The sequence below is a fragment of the Festucalex cinctus genome, chromosome 13 (assembly GCF_051991245.1).
Source record: "Festucalex cinctus isolate MCC-2025b chromosome 13, RoL_Fcin_1.0, whole genome shotgun sequence".
Taxonomy (NCBI): domain Eukaryota; kingdom Metazoa; phylum Chordata; class Actinopteri; order Syngnathiformes; family Syngnathidae; genus Festucalex; species Festucalex cinctus.
In genome coordinates, this window is record NC_135423.1 from 27,611,575 (window position 1) to 27,636,083 (window position 24,509).

A 24,509-nucleotide genomic window follows, 5' to 3' on the forward strand; every position below is an offset into this window, starting at 1 on the left:
TAAACTCAGCAAGCGTTGCCCCACTCTTGTGTGCAAAGTAGCTACTAGCATGGATGTAATGGTGCAGTAAACAAGTTACAAGCAAGCTAAGAAGCTAACGCTATTTTCGTGTTTATTTTATAAACAATGATGATTGACTGACATACGTACCTCTACCCTGGGCCCGTTTTTCCTCCTCCTCCTTTCGCCGCTTTCTTAATGCAGCACTTGAAGGCTTGGACCTTTTCATTGTTGTCAATGTCAATGTATAAACAACACGTGTGCCAACCATCTATCTATCTTTCTAAAGTGCTGCCACTACACTCCGAGATGATATACGACCCCTCCCCCTACCTTTTATTCATTGTAAGCGGCAGCAGCGGGTCAGGTTCAGGGCGCCAGGACAGCAGGTCGTGAACTCAGTCATTTATTTGAAATAGAAGTAATAAAAAAAAAAGGAACTCAATAAAATATATTTGCTATATAACATTTTATGCTAGAAAACACGAGAGGGGGGGAGGGCTTTTTATGTTTGTGTTTTATAAATTTTATTTTTTTTCCTTTCTGCAATTTGGCGCCCCCTCCACAAGATGGCGCCCTAGGCGACCGCCTAGCTCGCCTGTAGCCTGGGCCCTGAGTTAAAGGTTATTTTAGTTAGCTAAAACTAATGAAAAAACAAACTAAAATTCCAAAAACAATTTTGTTAACGAAATAAAATAAAAACAAAAGTGCTTTTTAAAAAAACAAGCTAAATGAAACTACATTTTATATTTACAAAACTAACTAAAAGTAATAAAGCAAAAGTCCTTCGTTTTAGTCTTTGGTAATTAATTAAAATGCATGAGCCTTTGGGGATGATTTTAAATGTGATTTTGAGTCGATTTTTATTTTGATATCAACCGGAATAATGACGTTTGAAAGTATGTCGCACAGAAGTGACGTCATCTTGCAGCAGCCAATAGAAAAGCACCAAAAGATGACGTCGCTCCCATGGTGTTTTTTTTTATTTTTTTATATTGTGCACAAGTAATACACATTAAAAAAAATAAATAAATCTAATACTAATACTGAAAGATACAAACTAAACTAACACTAAGCATTTTTTTTAAAGAACTAAACTAATAAAAACTAACAGAACCACCCTGAAAACTAATAAAAACTAACTAAAATAAAAAAAATCCAAAACTATTATAACCCTACTGCCATATTACAAATAAATTAGTTTATATACTGTAGAAATTTTCTAAATATGCAAAAGCATGAATAAATTATTTGTACAATTTTTAGGACTGAACACAATTTCTCTTCATAACATTATGGGGCCCTTGCGTCCTTCGGATTTTCTGTATGTGGCCCTCAAATGAAAACGTTTGGACACCCCTGACCAAGAGCTACGAAAATTGGTACACATATGTAACAGACTATGACCTACAAAAAAAACGTCTTTTGGTGCCATATGCTAAACCTAACAGGAAGTCTGCCATAGGCGAGGTATCAAATTTAGAGTTTCAAAATTCTTACTTAACGAAGCATTGCCGGTTGTACGTTTAATCTAGAGCTACGAAAATTGGCACACATATGTAACAGGCTACGACCTACAAAAAAAAAAAAGTCTGTTGGGACCATATGCTTAACCTAACAGAAAGTCCGCCAGAGGTGAGGCATCAAATTTTGTTGTTTCAAAATTCTTACTTAACGAAGCATTTCCGGCTGTACGTTTCACCTAGAGTTACCAAAAATTGAAGACATATGTAACAGCCCTCAAGGTACAAAAAAACTCTTTTTGAACCATATGCTAAACCCAACAGGAAGTCCGCCATTTTGATTTACTTTGGAACGTGTTGCCATTTTTTTGGGGCCATTTCATAGGGTTTTATTTTAACGAACTCCTCCTACAAATTTATCCGACTGTCTTCGAACTTGGTGTGTTTCATCTTAAGATGTTTAAGATGAAAAGTTCTTGAAAGCTTTTTATTTCATCGCACGCTGTTGCCATAGCGATGCATTGTTTGCCAAGTAAAATGCTGCTTTTTTTTGTTCTAAACGTCCGAACACTCATGAAACTTTGCACACACATCAGACTTGTCATAAACATGAATATTTTAGAGATTTCTTGTGCAATTTGCAATAAATGTTTTTCCTGTGAATAATAGATTGAATTAAAACAAAAAAGTTCATTATTAAATCGTGATAAGGCTGGGGATGACCACCGTACACTAACTAGAAGTTTGAAGCTGAAGAAATGTTTTATTAAAGTCATAAATACAAAACCAAAAATATACACAGATGAATGTTAAATGTTTACTTTATTGTGGCGTAAAACATTCTTTGATAGAATAATAGCATGGAGGAAAACGCATTTAAGGCTACATTTTGTGTCAGCGGTCATTTGTTCAACCAAGGCTACTATCTGCTGGCGAAAGGTGTGCTCTCTGTCTGGATCTTGACAGCCTGTTCTTGTTTGTCACATTCTCTCCTTCTGCAACTTTTGTCTCTTTACCTGGTAAGAGTATATTTTCGGTGTGGAATAAAACCAAACTTTTTTCATGAAAGGAAGAATCTTGGGCGAACTCAGATCCAAAAAGATTCTGCGGCTGCAGGACTTGAAGCTGTGCTCCAACATTTATACAGGATGGTGACTTTCTCCCAGATCCTTCACAGGCACCGGCTTCCTCTACTTCTGCTTGAAAAAGTTCCGGGGTAAAAAAAACAGTCTTGTCCTCTTCATTTTCATCTTGAATGTCTGTTGGAGTCAATGCAAAATGTGTGCTTGAATGAGTTGTTTGTGTTGTCGAGTTGCCCCTTTCAACTTGACTGGATCCAACTGCAGCTGATGATTCAAGGTCAGAGGTATTTTCTGGAGAGATCATTTGTTGTTTCTCTAAAGAGACAAGACAATGAAAAGTTTCCAAATGTTCTCTTTTTTCAAGCATGTCTTCTGACAACTAGAAAATGGCATTTCTGGGGAAATGAATGGCGTGTGAAGGCTGGAAGGCTAAATAAAAACCCGTGGAATGATTAGGAATAATATTGAATGATGTTGAATGATACTGGAATCTATTGAAGTTGGAATAATGTGAAATGGATGAATAATGTGGAAGTAAATGGAAAATGTATAATGTAGAAATAATCGGCGATGAAATCAGGAATTGTGGGTAAGGTGTGAATTTTGGAACTGAAAAGCTGGAATAGCTCATGGCTTGAATTGCTGGAATAAATTGAAGTTGGAATGAAGTAAATCGGATGAATAATGAGGTAGTACATGAAAATTGTAGAATATGGGAATTAATCGGGTACAAAATCGGGAATTGTGGGTAAGGTGTGCATTTTGAAACTGAAAAGCTGGAAGAGCTCATGGCGTGAATTGCTGGAATATATTGAAGTTGGAATGAAGTATTTCGGATGAATAATGTAGAAGTAAATGGAAAACGTAGAATGTGGGAAATAATCGGGTACGCAATCGGGAGTTGTGGGTATCATGTGAATTTTGGAACTGAAAGGCTGGAAGAGCTCATGGTGTGAATTGTTGGAATATATTGAAGTTGGAATGAAGTGAATTGGATGAAAAATGTGGAAGTAAATGGAAAATGTAGAATCTCCCATTAAGAATAATGGGGAAAAATCAGGTACGAAATCTGGAATTGTGGGTAAGCCGTGAATTTTTGAACTGCAAAAAATGGAAGCGGCCGTTGCATGAATTTTTGGAATATGTCCAACTTTGAACAGCGAGAATCTGTTGAAAAATGTGGAAGTAGTAGCGCGTCAAAAAAGCGCGAGGAATAAAATGAAATAATAAGAATAACGGGAATGGTGTAGAATAACAGCCTTCACACAATTACAATTACCTGAGCTCAAAATGAGGTTGAGACTGTCAGCTGGCGGATGTGAATGTGTCATCCTCTGCCATTCTATAACAAGAAAACCAAACTTTATTTTTTTTACGAAAAACAATCACATCGAAATATTTTTATACAGAATACAAAATAGGAAGACAAAGAGAAATTAAGTAGGCTACTTTTAATGAAATTACCCTGGTTTGCAGAGAGACAGTCATGTTCTTTTTTTTTTTTTTTAAGAATGAAATGAATATGTACTGGAGTTTATAGTTTAATTAAGGATTTCATTTTATTTTTGAATTTCAGATGCACTTTAAATCTTTTCTGTTACAGTTAATGAAATATTCTTTGTTGTAAGTTGGTCCATATTTCTTTCTTTTTTTTATTCTCTTAATAAAGAAAAGAGGATTGCTGTTAAAAAACAGCTTGAGTCTCTGTCTTTAGATGCTAAAGACCAAGTTCGAAATCTTGGGGTACTAATAGACTCAGACCTGACCTTCCGCAATCATTAAATTCATCACTAAAACAGCCTTTTACCAGCTAAAAAACAAGGACTGCATGCTTCAAGCAGACCAAGAGAAGCTTATCCATGCTTTTATCTCCAGCAGACTAGATTACTGTAACGGTTTTCTGACTGGATTCTCTCAAAAGAACATGAGACAATTGCAGCTCATTCAGAACGCTGCAGCTCGAGTTCTGACCAAAACAAAGAGATCAGAACATATTTCTCCAGTACTTAAGGATTTACACTGGCTCCCAGTCAGCTGTAGAATCGATTTTAAAGTTCTGCTACTCGTCTATCAATCACTAAATGGTTTGGGTCCTGAATATATCCAAGAAATGCTGATCGAGTACAAACCCAGCAGGGCTCTGAGATCTACAGACCTGGGCCAACTAGTGGAACCCAGAGTTCGAAGCAAACATGGTGAAGCTGCATTTAGCTATGATGCTGCACACAGATGGAATAGGCTACCAACAGAAGTGAAGTCAACCCCGAGTGTAAATGCTTTTAAATCCAGGTTAAAAACTTTGCTTTTTTTCTTATACCTTTGATTAGGGACTTTTCAAACAGCTTTAATTAAGTGTTTTTTTATTATTTTAAACTTCCTTATGTTAAATGTTTTAACAGTCTCAGGGCCAAGGCTAAGCCGTTTGGCTTTGCTACCATCTTGGGCCATAGGGCAGTCAATTGGCTGGATTAGCTTTCGCTAATATCCCAGCCCAGGTGTTAAAAGCCCAACAATTTGCATGTTCTAATTTCCATGCCGACGGGACCATCCAAGTTGCTCGACTATTATGCAAATGTAGCAATTACTCTGTACGAATCTACTGCGAAAGCGAAACGATCTTTTGGCTTTCCAAAAAATGAGAAAGAGGCAGATCTCTTTCGAACTAGTGTACATGTTTTGTTTTGTTTTATCGCACCACGGTATTACATTTACACTGTTATGATCATAATGGAAAGGTGTTCTCTCCTCTGTTTTTAGTAAAAGGTCAAAATTATTTGATTTGTATTTCTTGCTGAGATTTACTGCTGGAGCACACACAAGATTCAAACAAATCTTCACTTAGAAATTTCTGCAATGAAATATACAAACAAATATGTGAAGCATGTGGATAGTGATAGAGAAGACAAATGCTTATTTTTGAAATCGGAAGTCAGCTCTTTCTTCAACTATTCAAATTATTGTAGAAATAGGTCTAGAAACAAGAAATGCTTTCAATATTTCAATGCTTTTATTTACCACAGTTTGACGTTTTAGTACAGATTTGATCAGTAATTGTGGAAGTTTATCAGACGATAATTGGTACTGTTACACCTCCTTTCTAGATTTGCTACATGTATAATTCTATCGATCAAAACAGCACACTGTTGCATGCTTGTTCTTACACCAACAGTTCACCTGGTACATTGCCCTTTTCCCTTGGCCAGGACTTTGTTGGCCAAAAAAATTGTCCTTATTTGCTAGGACTTGTTACGACAGTAAATGAGAATAAGCAGTCTGTCATTCCAAATTGTGTGGTTTATCCCTTCCCATTTTCTGTTGGCCCTATGTCCTTTAGAATTTCCAGCCTAACCTGCTGTCTATGTAGGAAAAAAAAGACAGGTGAGGCCTGTTGACTGTTTAGCCCTTTTTAGTCCCGAACCGGTGAGTTGTGATGGAATGACAGATATCTTTAGAATTAGGTAAAATATTTTCATGACACCACAGTGTGTTCAACAGGCTACAATTAGTAATATTTCTACTTTTGTGATCACGGTGGAAAATTGTTTTTTCCTCTGTTTTTAGGAAAAGGTCAAAAAATGTGTTTCGTATTTCTGGCGAGATTTCTTGCTTGTGCACACACAAGATTCAAACAAATTTTCACTTATAAATGGCTGCAATTTAATATAAATGGCTGCAATTAAATATAGACACAAATAAAAATATATATTTTTGACATCTGAAGTAAAGTATTGTAAAAAAAAAAAAAAAAAAAAAAAGATCACGAACAAGAAAATGCTTTCAGTACTTCAATGCTTTTATTTACAAGTTTGACGTTTTATTACAGATTTAATCAAGAATTGTGGAAGTTATCTGAGCATAAACCACGTGAGTGAGTGAGTGAGTGAGTGAGTGAGTGAGTGAGTGAGTGAGTGAGTGAGTGAGTGAGTGAGTGAGTGAGTGAGTGAGTGGAAAGAAAAAAAAAATCCGTGCTTGCTGTCAAGTTGCCGCAGGAGTGACGAAGCCGACAAATTTGAACGGCCCCCTCCTCCACCCCCCACTTCTCTGCGATTGGCTGGAGGGGTGTAAACATTGTCTGTCCAGAGCTGTGCTTCTCAATTATTTTCTGTCACGCCCCCACTAGCAAGAAGAAAACATGTCGCGCCCCCACCCCCACGTGACTATGAATAGTATCATTTGTCTATAAAATTGTTATAAGCACACCTCTGCATAACACTGTATCCTTATTAACGTATAAGAGAATAAAAAAAGAAAGAAATATGGACCAACTTACAACAAATAATAGCTTTATTAACTGTAACAGAAAAGATTTAAAGTACATCTGAAATTCAGAAATAAAATTAAATCCTTAATTAAAACATTTTTTGACTGACCATGTCAAACCATATGATACGGAAAAATAAAATTACATAAAATCAATAAATAGTAATGCATTCAAACTGATCACCAACATTACTCAGGAGCACAATATTAAAAAAAAAAAACTTCTCTGCAAAACAAAAATTTATAAAATAATTTGTGCTGATTTTTTTGCTGTGTGCAAAGCGCGCATGCTCAGTGCAAACAAAACCCCTACACCACCAAGCGAATGCTCCCTGCACACTCTGCCAATAATGAGAGCGCCACTGCCCCCTAATGTAGTGGATGTGCAATTGCACTTTATTCTAGGACAGTAAATGAAAAATAAAAATAAAAAAGCATGTTCCCCGAGGTCAAACGCGCGCCGCTTGATGGAGCCTCGCGCGCCCCTGGTGGGGCCCACCCCACTATTTGAGAAGCACTGCCACAGCCTGACTAAGTCCCCAAAGTTGTAAAATAAACGACCTATGTTTCCCTTTTGTATGGGCGTTTGTATCACATTAGCTCAAACAGCACTCTCAAATGGGCTGTTTCAGCAGGTCGGTTTGACACGTCACTAACCCCACCTTTTTCGGTTTTACTCGTCACTAGTTCAGCGCAAACTCCACCCTCACAATTTTCATTTTTTAGTTGCTCAACAACAAGTTGTGATGACAGTGGACAAGATAGTCGTCCATTGCTCCATGCAAGACGGCGAGACTTCCTTGTTTGCCAACCCGCTCACTCGAACATTGAAAGGCAGTTTGCAATGGCGGAGTCCAACCCAAGACGCGCTTATGACCACCCCCTCATTTGAATAACATTTCGTCCTAACACAGTATCTGCACTGCAGCATTAAGTAAAGGTGAGAGCAAAGCGTTTTTATTTATTGCTTGGTATTTAATTCTATTTCTATTTATTTTTGTATTTCCACATTTATTTTTATATATATATTTTTTTAATTTCTTTTTTTATTTTCGTCTTTATTTTTAGTTTTATTTATTTATGGATATATATTTCTTGTTGTTTTTACTTCCATTTATATTCTTTTGTATTTAATTTTTTAACGATATTTTTATATTCTTTTTATTTCCACTTTTAGTCATATATTTATTTTTTTCATTTATTTATTTTTAATTTTGGCAGTTTTTGTCCTCCATAAATATGGTCTTACGCTCGATATAACTCAAACAAAGCTCAAGGGGATTTAATTAAAAGCAACAGTCCAACATCTGTTCCAGTCTCACTCAGGCACGCAAAAGACCTTACAGTAAAGTAAAATGAACCAGTCAACTCATCACATGGCACCTAACCCCCAACCACGGCTGTAAACAGTGTCTGCATTTACTCTTCAACCACCTCTCTCCACCAATATGAACTTGACTAGGCAAACAATTCAAACCTTGTTTTGTCCCCAAACTGTACTGTTAGTGTCCACTGAAGCACACTACAAATATGTCACTCGGGGTGCAACTGATAGAAAAGAGATAATAAATAAATAAATTATATATATATATATATATATATATTAGTGCTGTCAAAGTTAAAGCGTTAACGAATTTATTCATCACAAAAAATTATCGCATTAATCATTATATTACCACAGATTAATCACGCTATTAATTTTGACCGCAGATGATCCCTTTTAGCCGACAGTGGATGGTTACATTAAAGGTAGCTGTTGGAGTTTGAGCAATAAACATAACTACATGCATTAAAGTAAAGCATTTAATAAATGTTTACATATGCCGTAGGTCATTTTTTCCCATTTTAAATTATGCAAATAATTAATTGATTAGAAGAAATAGGATGAGCGTGTGCAGCGGGCAAAAATGTTCGGAAAAAAAAAGCTTTTTTTAAGACAGTGATTAATCGTGATTAATCAAAATTCTACGATGTGATTAATCTGATTAAAAAAATTGTTTGACAGCTCTAACATATATATATATATATATATACATACACATATATATATATACATATATATATATATACATATATATATATATATATATATATATATATATATATATATATACATATATATATATATATATATATATACATATATATATATATATATATATATATATATATATACATATACATATATATATATATATACATATACATACATATATATATATATATACACACACACATATATATATATATATATATATATATATATATATATATATATATATATATATATATATATATATATATATATATATATATTAGGCCTGGGACGGTTTTTGAAAACCGTTAAAGCCGATCGGTTCAACAACAGTTTCGGTTCGGCCCGTCTGTGTTTTCCGTTTGGTCTCTTTCACACGACTTTTTTTTTTTTTTTTTGTCTGTCCGTCTCCGTTCATGAGCGCTAATCCAATATGGCGGCGCCCATGGTTACGGAGCACGTCCATGGTTACGGGGCGTGTCATGGCCATGCGTCATATCCTTCCAGCAGGCTGTAGCCAATCATATTGTAGCAGGGCGGGTACGGCCTAGAACAGATATCAGCTAGCATGCTACAACACACCATGTTGTTGCGTAGCGTTTCGGCGGCCGTTTGAAATATCAGCAATGGACTTGGAACGAAAATGCGTGGGGTGGCGTGGAATCGGGACAGAAAGGTGAAAAAAATGAAACATCAAAGTACTGGTGAGTCTATTTAGGTACTTGCTTTTGAACTGTACCGCGAGGTAGCAGCAGTGTTTTAGCATCCATGCTAAAGTTATTCTTAGCGCAATGCCGGCCACCTGGTGATATTCGATGTTTGTGTAGCACGACTTAACTCTTGTCAAACTCGCAAATTGTCTCAAAAGAAAGGTGGAATGTCTGCAACTAAAGCGCATCTTGTTCGTTTCATTTGAATACCAGTGTGGTGGGGTGTTTAGAGAACGTGAATGAAGAGATGAGGTGCACACTTCGACAAGCAGCTGAACTCATTCATACATCATGTAGACACATTTTACTCTGTCCATATTCCAGTTGACTTATGACACATCCCTGTCTTATGTTCATGAGATAAAACTTATTTAATAAATTCATCTTACAATTTTAACAGTATAATTATAATTTGATCTGAGAATAATTCAAAGATCAGTGTTTGAGCGAGTCTTTTAACTCTTTGACCGCCATAAACGTTTAAAAACGTTCAGTATAATCCTAGGATAGGCCGCCATAGACGTCAATTGACGTCTACTATGTTTTTTTATGGAAATGGGTGGAGGAAAGCCTTGGGCAGCTGTGCTCCAAGTATCAAGCCGATCGGGTTACTATGAATGAGTATTCCTGGCCACTAGATGGCTGTGATGAGTCTTTTGGACAAGATCGGGTAGGAGACATCAGTAGAAGGAGAGAGGCTGAGCGAGAGTGTTGAGGTGGAGAGAATGGCTAACTTGGCTAAGGGAGTCAAAAAGGCTACAGATGGCAATCAGCTCACGCTTGATCCTTATTTTCAAAGCTCAAAAGCATCGACCAGTGCTCAAGAGCACAGTGATGACGGGGTTAAGTCATAGTTGAAGGGGTGACGCGGCCGTTTCGACCACGTCCTAAGGCCCCACCGGCTAGCGATGCTAATAACGTCCTAAGGCCCCACCGGCTAGCGATGCTAACACCGGAGAAAAGTGGTGCACAACCGAGCACGTCTGCACAGATGACGTTTCATCGGACGATGACGGCTACTATGGGTCCGATGCAAGACAGTCTTGGACAGTCTTCCAAAGAACGTGAAGGTAAGCGCTAACATGCTAAGAGATTGCTAGTAAGATTACTTTCCTAACTTTTCGGGCGATCTGCTAGCAGCGTGTGTAAATGTGCTGATATACACTAAAACATCTATTACCTATACAAACGTGAATGTATATTTTATAGATCGTGCTCACAGCAACGTCCGACCGCTGGTTCTACGACAAAGAAAGGAAAAAAAAAAAAAAAAAAACGTTGTTGTAAACGAAGTTTAGGTGTTTGTAGAATCACTCATGCAAAAAAAAAAGTGCCAAATTCACTAGAGTGCATGAAATAACATCGTTTCACAAAAAGCTTGATTTCTCCATATTTTGGAAGAAAATAGAGGATTTGGGTGAAACGAAGCTGTTTTCTATTGTTGATTACTGAAGATCCGGTAGAAACAAGGTAGAAACAAACTTTTTTTTTAGATGAAAGATGAGACTTCAATCTTTCATTTGGTAGTATCCGCGTTTCCATAGTCCTAACACAACATTTTCTGTGGAGCTTGAAAGATCGGTAAAATTCTGTAAATCAGCTGGCACTATGGGGTTACCTTTTCCGAAAATGGCTGGCAGTCAAAGAGTTAATACTATTACTACTAATAATAATAATAGATTTTATTTATAACCCACTTTACATTTATAAAATAAATCTCAACGTGTACAGTACTGGCAACAATAAAAGCAATGGAAGCACACAGAAAATAAAACGGTCAATTACAAAGAGTAAAAAAAAAAAAAAGAAAAGAAAAAAAGAATAAAAATCAACCAGGAAAAGCTTTTTTAAACCTGTGCAGCTAAGGCACATATAAGTGAAGAAAAAACTCACAGTACACCAACAAACAAAAATAAAAAGTTTGCATACTAAAATAATTATCTTAACTCTGTTTAGTCACAAATACACTTAGTGTGAAATCTGGCCTTATATAGTTGAACACAAAGCTGATATATTTGCAGGTTACCATGACTTTGTCAATTGTATGAATGGCAACAAAGGGACACAAACAGGTTGCTTTTACCTTCAGTTATTTGTTATGCCTGCCACTATATTGTTATGCCACTAGCATAAATTGAATAATAATTTAAATGAAAATACAACAACAATAATAATAATAATAATAAGAAGAAGAAGAAGAAGAAGAAGAATAAAAAATTAATTAATTAATTAGCTGTGAATAATATACACTTTATTAACTCCATGACATATTAGTTTTTTTTTGTTTTTGTTTTTTAAAGTCACTGCATACCGAACTGCACCGAAAACCGTCAGCACAAAACCGAAAACCGAACCGAACCGTGGATTTAGTGAACCGTTCTCGGCCTAATATATATATACATATATATGAGGGGTGGTAGAAAAAAAAATCGATATCGCAATATATTTTTGTGCTCTCTGTTGCAGAGGCAGTGAGGCACTATGCAGAACTTTGTACATTGTACAAAGTTTTGGCATTGAATAAATGCATAATTAGACATTTTCCTTTTTATGGGCATTTGTTGGCTTTTTCAGTCACATATCGTGATATATTGCTAATTTTTTTTGACAATATATCAAAAATCGTAGATATCGTGTATCGTGATATCGATATCGTGAGCCAAATATCGTCACAGTATTGAAACGTGGTTTACCCGTATCATCTCAACCCATATATATGTATATATTTTTTTTTTACAGGTGTCAAAATTAGTGCATTAATTTTGAGTTAATTTATAATTCCTTTAATGCCACTAATTTTTTTAACACACCATTAATGACCACCCCTTACTCACAAACCCACTCGCAACGCAGGAGAGACATCCAGTCAAAATTTAGCAGTAATGCATTTATTAATAATGCATCTATTTGTAGAGACTGGGGTAAAGTTGTATTTTTTTCGATTTTAAAAAATGTGCAGAATTTCACAAGTTACTTCATGTTAAAGATTACATTGCTATTATTATGAATCGAAAAAAAATGCAATTATGCCATCTAGTGGCAGAAAAATGATCAACACAAATCAATATCACACTTTTTTTTCAGTACATCTTTTTAATTTTAACTCAATTTTATGAATTATGAAATTGCTGTATCAATGACTAAAAGATGCAGCCATATTTCTATTAGTTTAATGTTTGTTTGTTTTTACCGTTTTTGTTGAGTAGGAAAACTTAAAAAAGATATTTTCCAGTTCATTATGAAAATAAATAAAAGTTGTGATTAATCATGAGTGAACTATTGAAGTCATGCGATTAATTACAATTAAAAATTTTAATCGCCTGATACCCCTAATATATATCAGTTTGAATCGTATCACGGTTTTGAGTCACAGATCGGATCCAAGACAAATAGAATTTGCCCTTCATTTATTTTATAAAACATGTTTACCCCTTAAATTAAAATATCGTCTTTTAGAATAATACAATAAGTGATACGAAGATGAACGGATGGATGGAACTTTAAGTCAAATTCAAGGCATGATACTTTCTTTTTCTACTTTGTGCATGGATGAAAAAGACATCAAAATGCAATTTAAGCCACATCCTGTTCCTTTGAGAATGGAGAGCGAAGTACAAAACTAGCTTATGTTCACATCATTGCAAAAGAAAGAAAAAGATGGACTGTATGGACTGTTTTTACTCAACTTAACTCAACTTTATTTATAAAGCGCTTTAAGAACAGGCATTGCTGTATACAAAGTGCTGTACATAAATGGTAATCCATGCTTTTGTTACATCTCGGCTGGATTATTGTAATGCACTTTATTTTGGGATCAGCCAGTCCTCCTTGCAGCGCCTCCAGCTTGTCCAAAATGCTGCTGCTCGTCTCCTTACTGGTGCCCGGAAGAGGGAACACATAACCCCTATCCTGGCCTCTCTTCACTGGCTGCCCGTGAAATTTAGAATCCATTTTAAGATTCTTCTATTTGTTTTCAAATCCCTCAATGGTCTTGCCCCGCCTTATCTCGCCGAGCTCTTGCACCCCTACACACCTGCCCGGTGCCTCAGATCAGCAGACCAGACTCAATTAGATGTACCGAGGGCTAAGCGGAGGCTTAGAGGAGATCGAGCCTTTGCTGTTGCTGGTCCCTCCCTTTGGAACGACCTACCACTAAATATTAGGCAATCCCCCCTCGTTATAAAAGACGTCTTAAAACACATCTGTATTCTTTGGCTTTTGGCGCAACATGAGACTTGTTCTTGGTGTTTTGTGGTGTGGATGAGTTTGACATTTAGTTTAGTCTACTTATTTATGTATTTATTTATCTCTTTATTCACTACTTCTTATTTGTTCACTGATGTATAATGTATTAACTTTGTGGTTTTGCATATTTAGAAAAATGCTGTATATAAACCAATTTATTTGTAATATGTAAGTTTTCATTTTAGTTAGTTTTTATTAGTTTTCAGGATGGTTGTTAGTTTTTATTAGTTTAGTTCTTTAAAAATGGTTAGTTTTAGTTTAGTTTGTAAGTTTCAGTATTAGTATTAGTTTTTTTTTTTAATGTGTATTACTTGTGTGCAATATTCAAAAATCCACCATGCGAGCGACGTCATCTTTTGGTGCTTTTCTATTGGCTGCTGCTAGATGACGTCGCTACTGTGTGACATACTTTCAAATTCATTATTCCGGTTGATATCAAAATAAATCTACTAAAAAACACATTTAAAATCATCCACAAAGGCTCATGCATTTAAATAATTACAAAAGACTCAAATGAAAGACATGTTTGCTGTAATTATAATTACATTTAGTTTTGTAAATATAAAATGTAGTTTCATTTAGTCTATGTTTTGTAAAAAGCATTTTCGTTTTCGTTTAATATATCAGAGATATTTAGTCCAGAAATACAGCACTGGAGTACATGACCATAGAGCATGAAGATAAGTATCGGCAGTATTTTTTGAGCACTGGAGACAAATGTCGGAGTCAGAGAGTCCCATTTTTTTCATCATATATTGTGTAATATATGTTCTATGAAGTATCTTATATTGGATAAGTTGCAAATTTGTATGTTTTGTCATTTTAAATACATTTTCACAGATTTGGGTCCAAAAGTCTGGTTCCGGAACTATAGACAAGTCTTTTTCCCATTTTAAAGTCGGTAAATACGTTTTGTCTGTGTATAAAAATAACATTTTTTTTTTTTTTTTTTTTGTCGTTATTGGAGAAAGCTTTATAATATCTTTAGCTTAGACAGGCAGTTGGAGCGTATCCTGAAGTGTTGGGATTTGTTTCTTGACCATATTTTTAACTTGCAGATAATGTAAGAAATTTCCATTTTTTATTTCATATTTTTGGACCAAGTTTGTATACGATATAAACTTATTATCTGAGAAAAGATGATGAAGGTGTGTAATTCCTTTCTGCTCCCATAAGCTTAAATGGAACAACTGATTATTGAGTTGAAAGTCGGGGTTATGCCAAATTGGAGAAAGCCCACAGGGCGCCAATTGGGAGTTTGTCATTTCTAATGCCTTCCACCAGGCAGTCAGGGTGGCGGCTATCATTGGGTTTTTAAAACAATTATGTCATTTTAGCGATTTTGTAATAAAGAGTAAATCTAAGAGTCTAAGGTTATTACAATCCTTCTGCTCCAATTCCAACCAACAGTTAGTATCTCTGTTGGGTTGTGTCCATAGCACAAGATATTGTAGTTGATTAGCTATATAGTAGTACATAAAGTTTGGTGCCTCTAAACCTCCTTTAGATTTACTTTCCTGAAGGGTAGATAGACTAATTTTTGCTTTTTTTTTTTTATTCCAATAGAATTTTGTGATAGCAGAGTCCAGCGATTGGAACCAGTTAGACGTAGGTTTAAATGGAATCATTGAAAATAAGTAATTTATCTTTGGTAAAACTTTCATTTTTATAGTAGCTATCCGTCCTATTAAAGAGATAGGAAGATTATTCCAGCGCTACAGGTCACTACGGATGCTATCCAATAATGGTAAAAAATTTAAAGAAGTTAATTCAGTTAACTTAGGTGAAATTTTAACACCTAAGTATTTTAAATTTCCTGTAGGAAAGGAGTAGTGTGGATCCTGACTTGTGGAGTTCCATGAATTTTCTGTAATAGGTAATAATGTTGATTTTGTCCAGTTAATAGAGTAATCTGAAAAGTGAGAGAATTTAGTTATTAAGTTAAATGCTTCCCCTAACGAGATAGCAGGTTCTTCTAAATAGAGTAATATATCATCGGCATATAGATTAATTTTATGTTCTATTGTCCCGGAGTGGATTCCTTGGATCCGTCTATCCTGACGTATAGCTAATGCAAGCGGCTCAATAAATATAGCAAATAATAAAGGAGACATTGGGCACCCTTGTCTTGTACCTCTTTGTAGAGTAAAACTCTGTGATGTAATCCCATTAGTAGTAACTGTAGCTTTAGGAGAATCATATAATACTGAGACCCATTGAATGAATGACTCCCCGAAGCCAAATTTATTTAAGACAGCAAAGAGGAAGGACCAGTTAACTTTATCGAAGGCTTTTTCTGCATCCAGCGAAATAACAACTGCCTTTTTATCATACCGCTGTGACATACTAATCAAGTTAAAGAGCCTCCTAATATTATTAGTAGAATGACGACCTTTAATAAAACCTGTTTGATCGCTATGAATAATTGTCGAGATTACTGTCTCTAGTCTAGATGCCAAGGCCTTAGCGATAATTTTAATATCGGTATTAATTAGTGATATCAGTTGGTAACTTGATGGGAGGGTGGGGTCTTTTTCTGGCTTTAATAAAAGTTTAATTGCTGCTATATTCATATGTTGACGTATATCACCCTTCGTTTTAATTTCAGTTACTACTCTTAGAAATAATGGAGCAAACATTAACCAGAAATGTTTAAAAAATATAGCCGGATATCCGTCTGGACCAGGAGCTCTGCCATTAGGCATACTATATAAAGCACTATACAACTCATCTATAGTAAGTGGGGCATCTAGAGTATCTTTATGTTCAGTAGATAACTGAGGTATATTTAAGCTATTAAGGAATACCTCAATATGTTCAGGGTTAGGTCTATTAATTTCTGAGTATAGATTTCGATAATAGTTATAGAAAATATGGTTAATTTCTTCTGGTGATTGTGTGCATTCACCATTTATATCTTTAATAGCCATTATAAGAGATTTTTCCCGATTCCGTTGAAGTTGATTTGCCAGAAATGTACCTGATTTATTATTATGTTCAAAATCATTATATCTCAACTGTTGTATTATAAACTCTGTCTTTTTAGATAACATGTTATCTAACTGTATTTTTATATTTTGTATTTCCGTCCATATTTGATTATTTGGGTTTATTGCATATTCATCCGTTAGTTGTTTAATTTTATCCTCCAAGTATTTTTCTAATTTTTGATCCTGTTTCTTTTTGTAAGTTGAATATGATATAATTTTCCCTCTAATTACCGCTTTCCCTGCTTCCCAGAGAAGAGATGGAGATATATTTGGAGAGTCATTTATTTCCAAAAAATCTGCCCATTCCCTTCTTATAATTTTATCTAACTCTACGTCTTTCAGTAGTGAGATGTTAAAACGCCATATCGGTGGTGGTTTAAAGGTATAATTAATTTATAGAGTGAGGGAGACTGGTGCATGCTCACTTATAATTATAGAATGTATTTTTATAGCAGTTTTATCAACAATAGAATTATTTGTAAGGAAAAAATCAATTCTTGAGAATGATCGGTGCACCGCAGAGAAGAAAGTAAATTCCTTCTTAGTTGGGTTTTGAAGTCTCCAGCCGTCGCTGAGGCACACTTGTAATATTTACGTAATTTTGGAGCAATAACACTTTCCTAGGTTTTTTTTTCTCCAAGTAACTCATTGTTTTTTTTTTTTTTTACAGTGCACACTTCCTCCTTCTCAATCACTTAATGCGCACAAAAGGTCTCCTCCACTCAACCCACAATCTTGCCCCCAAGAAGCATTGTGTTTGACTCAGTTAAATTGACTGACCCGACCCCTCCCTACCTGGAGTGAAACGGCGACAGTCACGGCCGACACACGTGTACGTAACAAGGCTTCCACGATCACCTGATTTGATATTAGATTAAAATGTTTGTTTATTGACTAGTGAAAATTAGTTGTGCATATATGCATGTTTTATCTTTGGAAAGTGTTTATATTTTGTATGTATTAAAATGTTTGGAGTTAATTATTTAGTTTTTTTTTTATTTTAAATTTGACATTGACCCTTTGCTTTTAAACACATTTAAAACATCATATATCAGTGGTGTCCAAACTACGGCCCGGGGGCCATTTGCGGCCCACCATACATTTTTTAGTGGCCCGCAACATATGGTAAAAATGGCAATTTACTCAGTTCAAATAAAATAAATAAATGTCTGTAGATGGTCAAAGTAAGAAGGGAGGGTGTCGAAAAACACAGGTGCTATTAAAGGTTATTTTAGTTAACTAAAACTAATGAAATAACTAAAACTAAAATTCAAAAAACAATTTCGTTAATTAAATAAAATAAAAATGAAAATGCTTTTTAAAAAACGAAAACTAACTGAAATTACATTTTATGTTTACAAAACTAGCTAAAACTATAATTATCGCAAAAATGTCCTTCGTTTTAGTCTTTGGTGTGTTTTTTAATAGATTTATTTTGATATCAACCGGAATAATGACGTTTGACTAACTTAACTAAAAGTAATAATTAAAGCAAAAGTCCTTCGTTTTAGTCTTTGGTAATTGAATGCATGAGCCTTTGGGGATGATTTTAAATGTGATTTTGAGTCGATTTATTTTGATATCAACCGGAATAATGACGTTTGAAAGTATGTCGCACAGAAGTGACGTCATCTAGCAGCAGCCAATAGAAAAGCACCAAAAGATGACATCGCTCCCATCGTGTTTTTTAAATATTGCGCACAAGTAATACACATTAAAAAAAATAATAATAATACAGAAACTAACTAAAACTAAGCATTTAAAAAAAAAACTAATAAAAATAAACAGAACCACCCTGAAAACTAATAAAAACTAACAAAAATTAAAAATTCCAAAACTATAATAACCCTACTGCCACATTACAAATAAAATGTTTATATACTGTAGCATTTTTCTACGTAAATATGCAAAAGCACAAATAAATTATTTGGCCCTTGCGTCCTTCTGATTTTCTGTATGTGGCCCTCAAATGAAAAACTTTGGACACCCCTGTCATAAATCATCCTCTTTCTAACTTAGTGTATCAAATGCTCTCCAATTTCTATAAACCAGGAACAACAACATTTGAATTTGACTCACCTTGTAATTCATGTCTTTCAGCTATCGTTGGTGTGTGGGATGAAAGATAACAATCCACTGGTTTGGGTAAAACTTGCGACATCTCAGTTACGGACACGCTGCTTGGGAAGGGGACGGCTGAGTTCTGGCTGTCTGTCAGAGAGCAACACTTGTGCTGTGTCTGAGAGAATGCAACAAGCGACTGCATGGCACTGGTGAAGGTGGCATGATGCTGGACTAGTTGGCGAACCCATTTGGACAGACCTGAGATCAACAAAGGCACATCAGAAAAACAAGTTCTCATGCAAAATTTTCATCTTACTTCAATGTTGACACGCTGTGTAATTCAACCTTAATTTTGTGTTTGGGTCGGCACCAGCCCATTTTTGTATTTAGATGCATAACATTAGGTAACCAAAAATCCTTTTTCTGCTTGGACATGTCCATTTAAAAAAATAAATAAATAAATAAATTCATGAAAATAGCCGTATAAAATATCATCGTATATCATATGGGATGCGGAGTGCACTGTGTTCCCACAACTGGTAGACTGCCAAATGCTCCCAATTTGATTGCAAGGGGTGTAGGGAAAAAAGAAAGGCGTGTTTTGCATGTGCTTATTTAAAAAAATAATAAAAATAATAAAAATAATTTTAAAAAGTAGGTCAGCATTTTACGTACCTCACTTCCTAAGCGTTCAAATAAAGTCCTGTGCTGTGTATGCACACAGCTGTAGCCCAAAACTTTAGCTCACTGGTTAAGGTCTGCACTGTCAAACCAGATGGCACTGGTTCAATCCCCGCTCACCCCATTAAAAAACCGTGGGAGCAAAAAAGGTTGAGCTTAGAACACTTCATAAATTTGTCAAGTAAGACTTCTACGACTACTCAAAAGAGAGTAGGAGAGTACATTAAATAGTAGCAATATTCAATACCACTTTTTTTTTCAGACCGAGACTGATACTCAACACTTGACTAGTCTTCGTTTGGAGGCCAATCTAAAAGAAGGTGCAAACCGTTTTATCTTTATATCGCTGGGCAGATGTTAGTCAGCCAACTGACTAAGGTCTCATCTACAAGGATCAGACCCTGAATCCCGTTATTGATGCTGATATATAGGGTTGGGTACCGACAGTACTCCAACCCCTAGCAAAAAGTATGGAATCACCTGTCTTGGATGAGCACTCACTCAGACGTTTTATTCTGTAGATCAAACTCAGATAAAAAGCATGAAACAGTCGTAAGGTCATTCCAAAGTGCAACATCTTGGCTTTCAGAAACACGAAAAGAATGAAGAAAAAACATTGTGCTGGTCAGTAAATATTACTTTTATAGAGCAAGTGCAGGGAAATAAATAAGGAATCACTCCGTTTTGAGCAGAAAATAAGGACTCACCCAGTCAATTTCCTTTCTTAATTGGGCACGTGCCTCAAATTACATCTGCTCGTTAGTCAGCAGTTAAAAACAGTGCAGTTATCACACCTTGGACCAAGTGAATTGGCAAGTATCATGGCTTCAACAAGGGAGATGTCTCTTGAGACCAAAGACAGGATTATCGAACTTCTTGAAGAAGGTAACTACATGTATGGTTGCCAAAGATGTGGGCTGTGTGGTGTATCGAAGATCTGGACCAAGTACAAGCAGCATGGGAAGGTTGTTAAAGTCAAGCGGACTGGTAGACCAAGGAAGACATCTAAGCATCAAGACAAACAACTAAAGGCCTATGTCTTAAACATAAAATGCCCAACAAGACAAATTAAGAAGAAATGGGAGGAAGCTGGAGTCAATGTATGTGACAAACTTTTCTTGACGCTTAAACAAAAAAGAACTGCAATGGGCTAAGGAGAGGCAATCATCGACTGTGGATGACTGGATAAAGGTTATCTTCAGTGATGAGTCACAAATCTGCATTGGACAAGGTGATGACGCTGGAACTTTTATTTGGTGCCATTCCAGTGAGATTTACAAAGAGGACTGCCTCACGAAAACATCAAAATTCCCACAGTCCTTTATGATATGGGGCTGCATGTCAGTCAAAGGCACTGGGGAGATGGCTGTGGTTAAATCTTCAATAAATGCACAAGTTTCATTGACATTTTGGACAGCTTTCTTATCCCATCAATTTAAAAAATGTTTGGGGATGAAGAAATCATTTTCCAAGATGACAATGCATCATGCCACAGAGCAAAAACTGTGAAAGCATTCCTTGGAGAAAGACGCATCCAGTCAATGTCATAGCCTGCAAATAGCCCAGATCTGAACCCAATTGAAAACCTGTGGTGGAAATTGAAAAAAAATGGTCCACAGCAAGGCTCTGACCTGAAAAGATTGTCTGGCAACTGCAATCAAAGAGAGCTGGCACCAGATTGATAAAGCATACTGTTTGTCATTCATCAAGTCCATGCCTCAGAGACTGCAAACTGTCATAAAAGCCAGAGGTGGTGCAACTAAATACAAGTGATGTCCATCCATCCATCCATTTTCTTGACCTATTATTCCTCACAGGGGTCGCGGGGGGAGCTGGCGCCTATCTCAGCTGGCTCTGGGCAATAGGCGGGGGACAGCCAGCCAATCGCAGGGCACACAGAGATGAACAGAGACGAACAACCATCCACACTCACAAGCACACCTAGGGACAATTTTGAGCGACCAATTAACCTGCCATACATGTCTTTGGAATGTGGGAGGAGACAGGAGTACCCTGAGAAGACCCACGCGGGCACGGGTAGAACATGCAAACTCCACCCAGGAAGGCCGGAGCCTGGACTCGAACCGGAGTCCTCAGAACTGGGAGAGGGACGTGTTAACCACTCTACCACCGTGCCGCCCTACTAGTGATGTATTTTGAGTGAGTGCTCGTCCAAGACTGTTGATTCCATACTTTTTGCTAGTGGTTGTAATACGGCACCGGTTCTGACTTAAGGGGTAGCAACCATACCGAATGACAACGAAACATTTCGGTGCCCGACTTTTATCGTTGTAACTAGTGTTAATTTCGTTAACGAAAACTAAACAAAAATAATTTCGTCAACACACATTTTTCACCGGACTAAAAATAGACTAGATTTAACTAAAACACTCATTAATAAACAATAACTGGGACTAAATCAGTATGCATTTTCGTTGACTAATGAAGACGAGGCAAAAATGTCCTTGACTCAATAAAAACTGAAATCAACTGTATGGACATTTTAGTTTATGAACAAAAACAAGACGGAAATTATATGATTTTGGAAAATCTTGTCTCTGCTAATCTGTCACTGCGACACTGTCGTGACACTGTTAACATGACCCCTTTCAAATCTGCAGCGAGCGAGTGCAACATGCAATATTGCATGCATATGCAACATATGGAACAGACAGGAGGTGGATTCACGGTGAAAGGTTTAAAAAAAAAAAAGAGTAAACTACAGTAGAACGTAACATTAATCCAATGGCTATAACATTCCAACAATAATGTTAATCCGACTACTATCTAATGCTGGCTAATTTACAAGCGCATAGCATGCCATAGCAACCACTTGCTGATATACTGTAATTGTGTCAAGTTGTTTTTCATCAAAAAGATGAGAAAATTTTATGTGAAATACTTTAAATGTTAAATGCCGAAATGAATATTGTAATCTGCTGACAAACAAATAAAATAAAAAAATAAAAAATATGCAGGAGTTAAATGATTGTCTTAACTAAAACATTGGCAGCTTTTGTTGACTAAAACTAGACAAAATTACATTTTCTTGGACTAAAATCGAGACTAAAATGCTAGACTTCTAGTCGCCTCAAAGTTGACTAAATAAAAAAAGGATGGGGTTGACAAACTATAATACAAACTAAAAGGGATGACTGAAACTGGACTAAAACTGAGACTAAAACGGCAGACAAAATTAACACAAGTTGTAATGCCCCCTTACTCTTTAAGAGTCAACTGGCGTGACCTGCGCTACAGTAGCACATTGAAATGAAAGCGAAACGGTCAAAACTTTGGCTTCATTTTTCACCGAAAAAGGATGACTTTGGGTGTGTAACATGCAACAAGTGGAGTAAAACTTTTGCATGCAAGGGATTAATACCTAAAAATTAATAAAATACTTGGTGACTCATGGAGTCTGTATAAAAACTGAGCAGTAACAAATGCCAGTGACAAAGCACTGGCAGATAAGTCAAACCGGACCGTTCGGTCTGCCCTGCCCGAGACAATACGCCCTAGGGTTTTTGGTCATTTGCATCATCAACACTGTGTATAGTGGAGATGTGGTGCTGCTGACCTCGACTCGGGACGTCATGAGTCGGTGGGGGGAATACGTTGAAGACCTCCTCAAATCCACCAACAGGAAGCAAAGTCAGTGAACTCTGAGGTGGGCTCTCCTATTTCTGGGGTCAAAGTCACCGAGGTGGTTGGAAAGCTCCTCGGTGGCAGGACCCCGGTACTGGATGAGATCTGCCCGGAGTTCCTAAAGGCTCTGGATGTTGTGGGGCTGTCGTGGTTGACACGCCTCTATTCCAACTATAGAGTGTGAAGCGGTTGGGATGAAGATCAGCACCTCCAAATCCAAGACCATGGTCCTCAGTCGGAAAAGGGTGGCGTGCCCTCTCCGGGTCAGGATGAGATCCTGCCCCAAGTGGAGGAGTTCGAGTATCTTGGGGTCTTGTCCATGAGTGAGGGCAGGTTGGAGCGGGAGATCGACAGGCAGATCGTTGCAGCGTCCGCAGTAATGCGGACTCTGTACTGGTCCGTTGTGGTGAAGAGCTGAGCCAAAAGGCGAAGCTCTCGATTTACCAGTCGATCTACGTTCCAACCCTCACCTATGGTCACAAGCTGTGGTTTGTGACCGGAAGAACAAGATCCAGGATACAAGCGGCCGAAATGAGTTTCCTCCGCAGGGTGTCCGGGCTCTCCCTGAGAGATAGGGTGAGAAGCTTGGTCATCTGGGAGGGACTCAGAGTCGAACCGCTGCTCCTCCGCGTTGAGAGGAGCCAGTTGAGGTGGCTTGGGCATCTGATTCGGATGCTTCCTGGACGCCTCCCTGGAGAGGTGTTCCGGGCATGTCCCACTGGTGGGAGGCCCCTGGGACGACCTAGGACACGTTGGAGAGACTATGTCTCTCAGCTGGCCTGGGAAGTGGGAAGTCTGGGTTTCCCTCCTAAAGCTGCTGCCCCCGCGACCCGATCTCGATTAAGTGGTAGAAGATGGATGGATGGATGGATGGAATGCAAGCTAAGAAGGTAACCCAGAGATGAGACAGATTATTGTTTGCATTTTTTTTTTTTAAGATTTATGACAGACAAAACCAACCAGCTAATATTTGTTTGGTTGTTGAAGTTAGCACAGGACAAGGGTTTTTTATATATATATATATATATATATATATATATATATATATATATATATATATATATATATATATATATATATACATATATATATACACACATAGGGTGGATGGTTGTTCGTCTCTGTGTGCCCTGCGATTGGCTGGCAACCAGTCCAGGGTGTCCCCCGCCTACTGCCCAGAGCCAGCTGAGATAGGCGCCAGCACCCCCCGTGACCTTTGTGAGGAATAAGCGGTCAAGAAAATGGATGGATGGATGGATATATATTTATATATATATATATGTATATATATATATATATATATATATATATATATATATATATATATATATATA

The 24,509-nt window shown here is 36.7% G+C and overlaps 1 protein-coding gene and 1 long non-coding RNA gene across 6 annotated transcripts in view; one reads left to right on the plus strand and one right to left on the minus strand.

Annotated features, from left to right (window-relative positions):
• Positions 1-2,268: 2,268 nt before the first annotated feature.
• The window catches only part of brip1 (BRCA1 interacting helicase 1), a 484,938-nt gene continuing 462,697 nt past the window's right edge, over positions 2,269-24,509 (minus strand). For all 5 annotated transcript variants that reach the window (XM_077540670.1, XM_077540669.1, XM_077540668.1 and 2 more), the window contains 3 exons: positions 18,865-19,107; positions 3,825-3,887; positions 2,269-2,860 (listed from right to left, as the gene is read on the minus strand). In XM_077540670.1, the coding sequence (XP_077396796.1) occupies positions 2,373-2,860; positions 3,825-3,887; positions 18,865-19,107 (794 nt within the window). In that variant the 3' untranslated portion in view covers positions 2,269-2,372. The remainder of the gene's footprint in view (positions 2,861-3,824; positions 3,888-18,864; positions 19,108-24,509) is intronic.
• On the plus strand, positions 10,257-22,672 carry LOC144033009 (uncharacterized). The gene is made up of 3 exons (XR_013287846.1): positions 10,257-10,620; positions 17,456-17,617; positions 18,886-22,672. It is a non-coding gene; the product is annotated as an uncharacterized LOC144033009 (long non-coding RNA).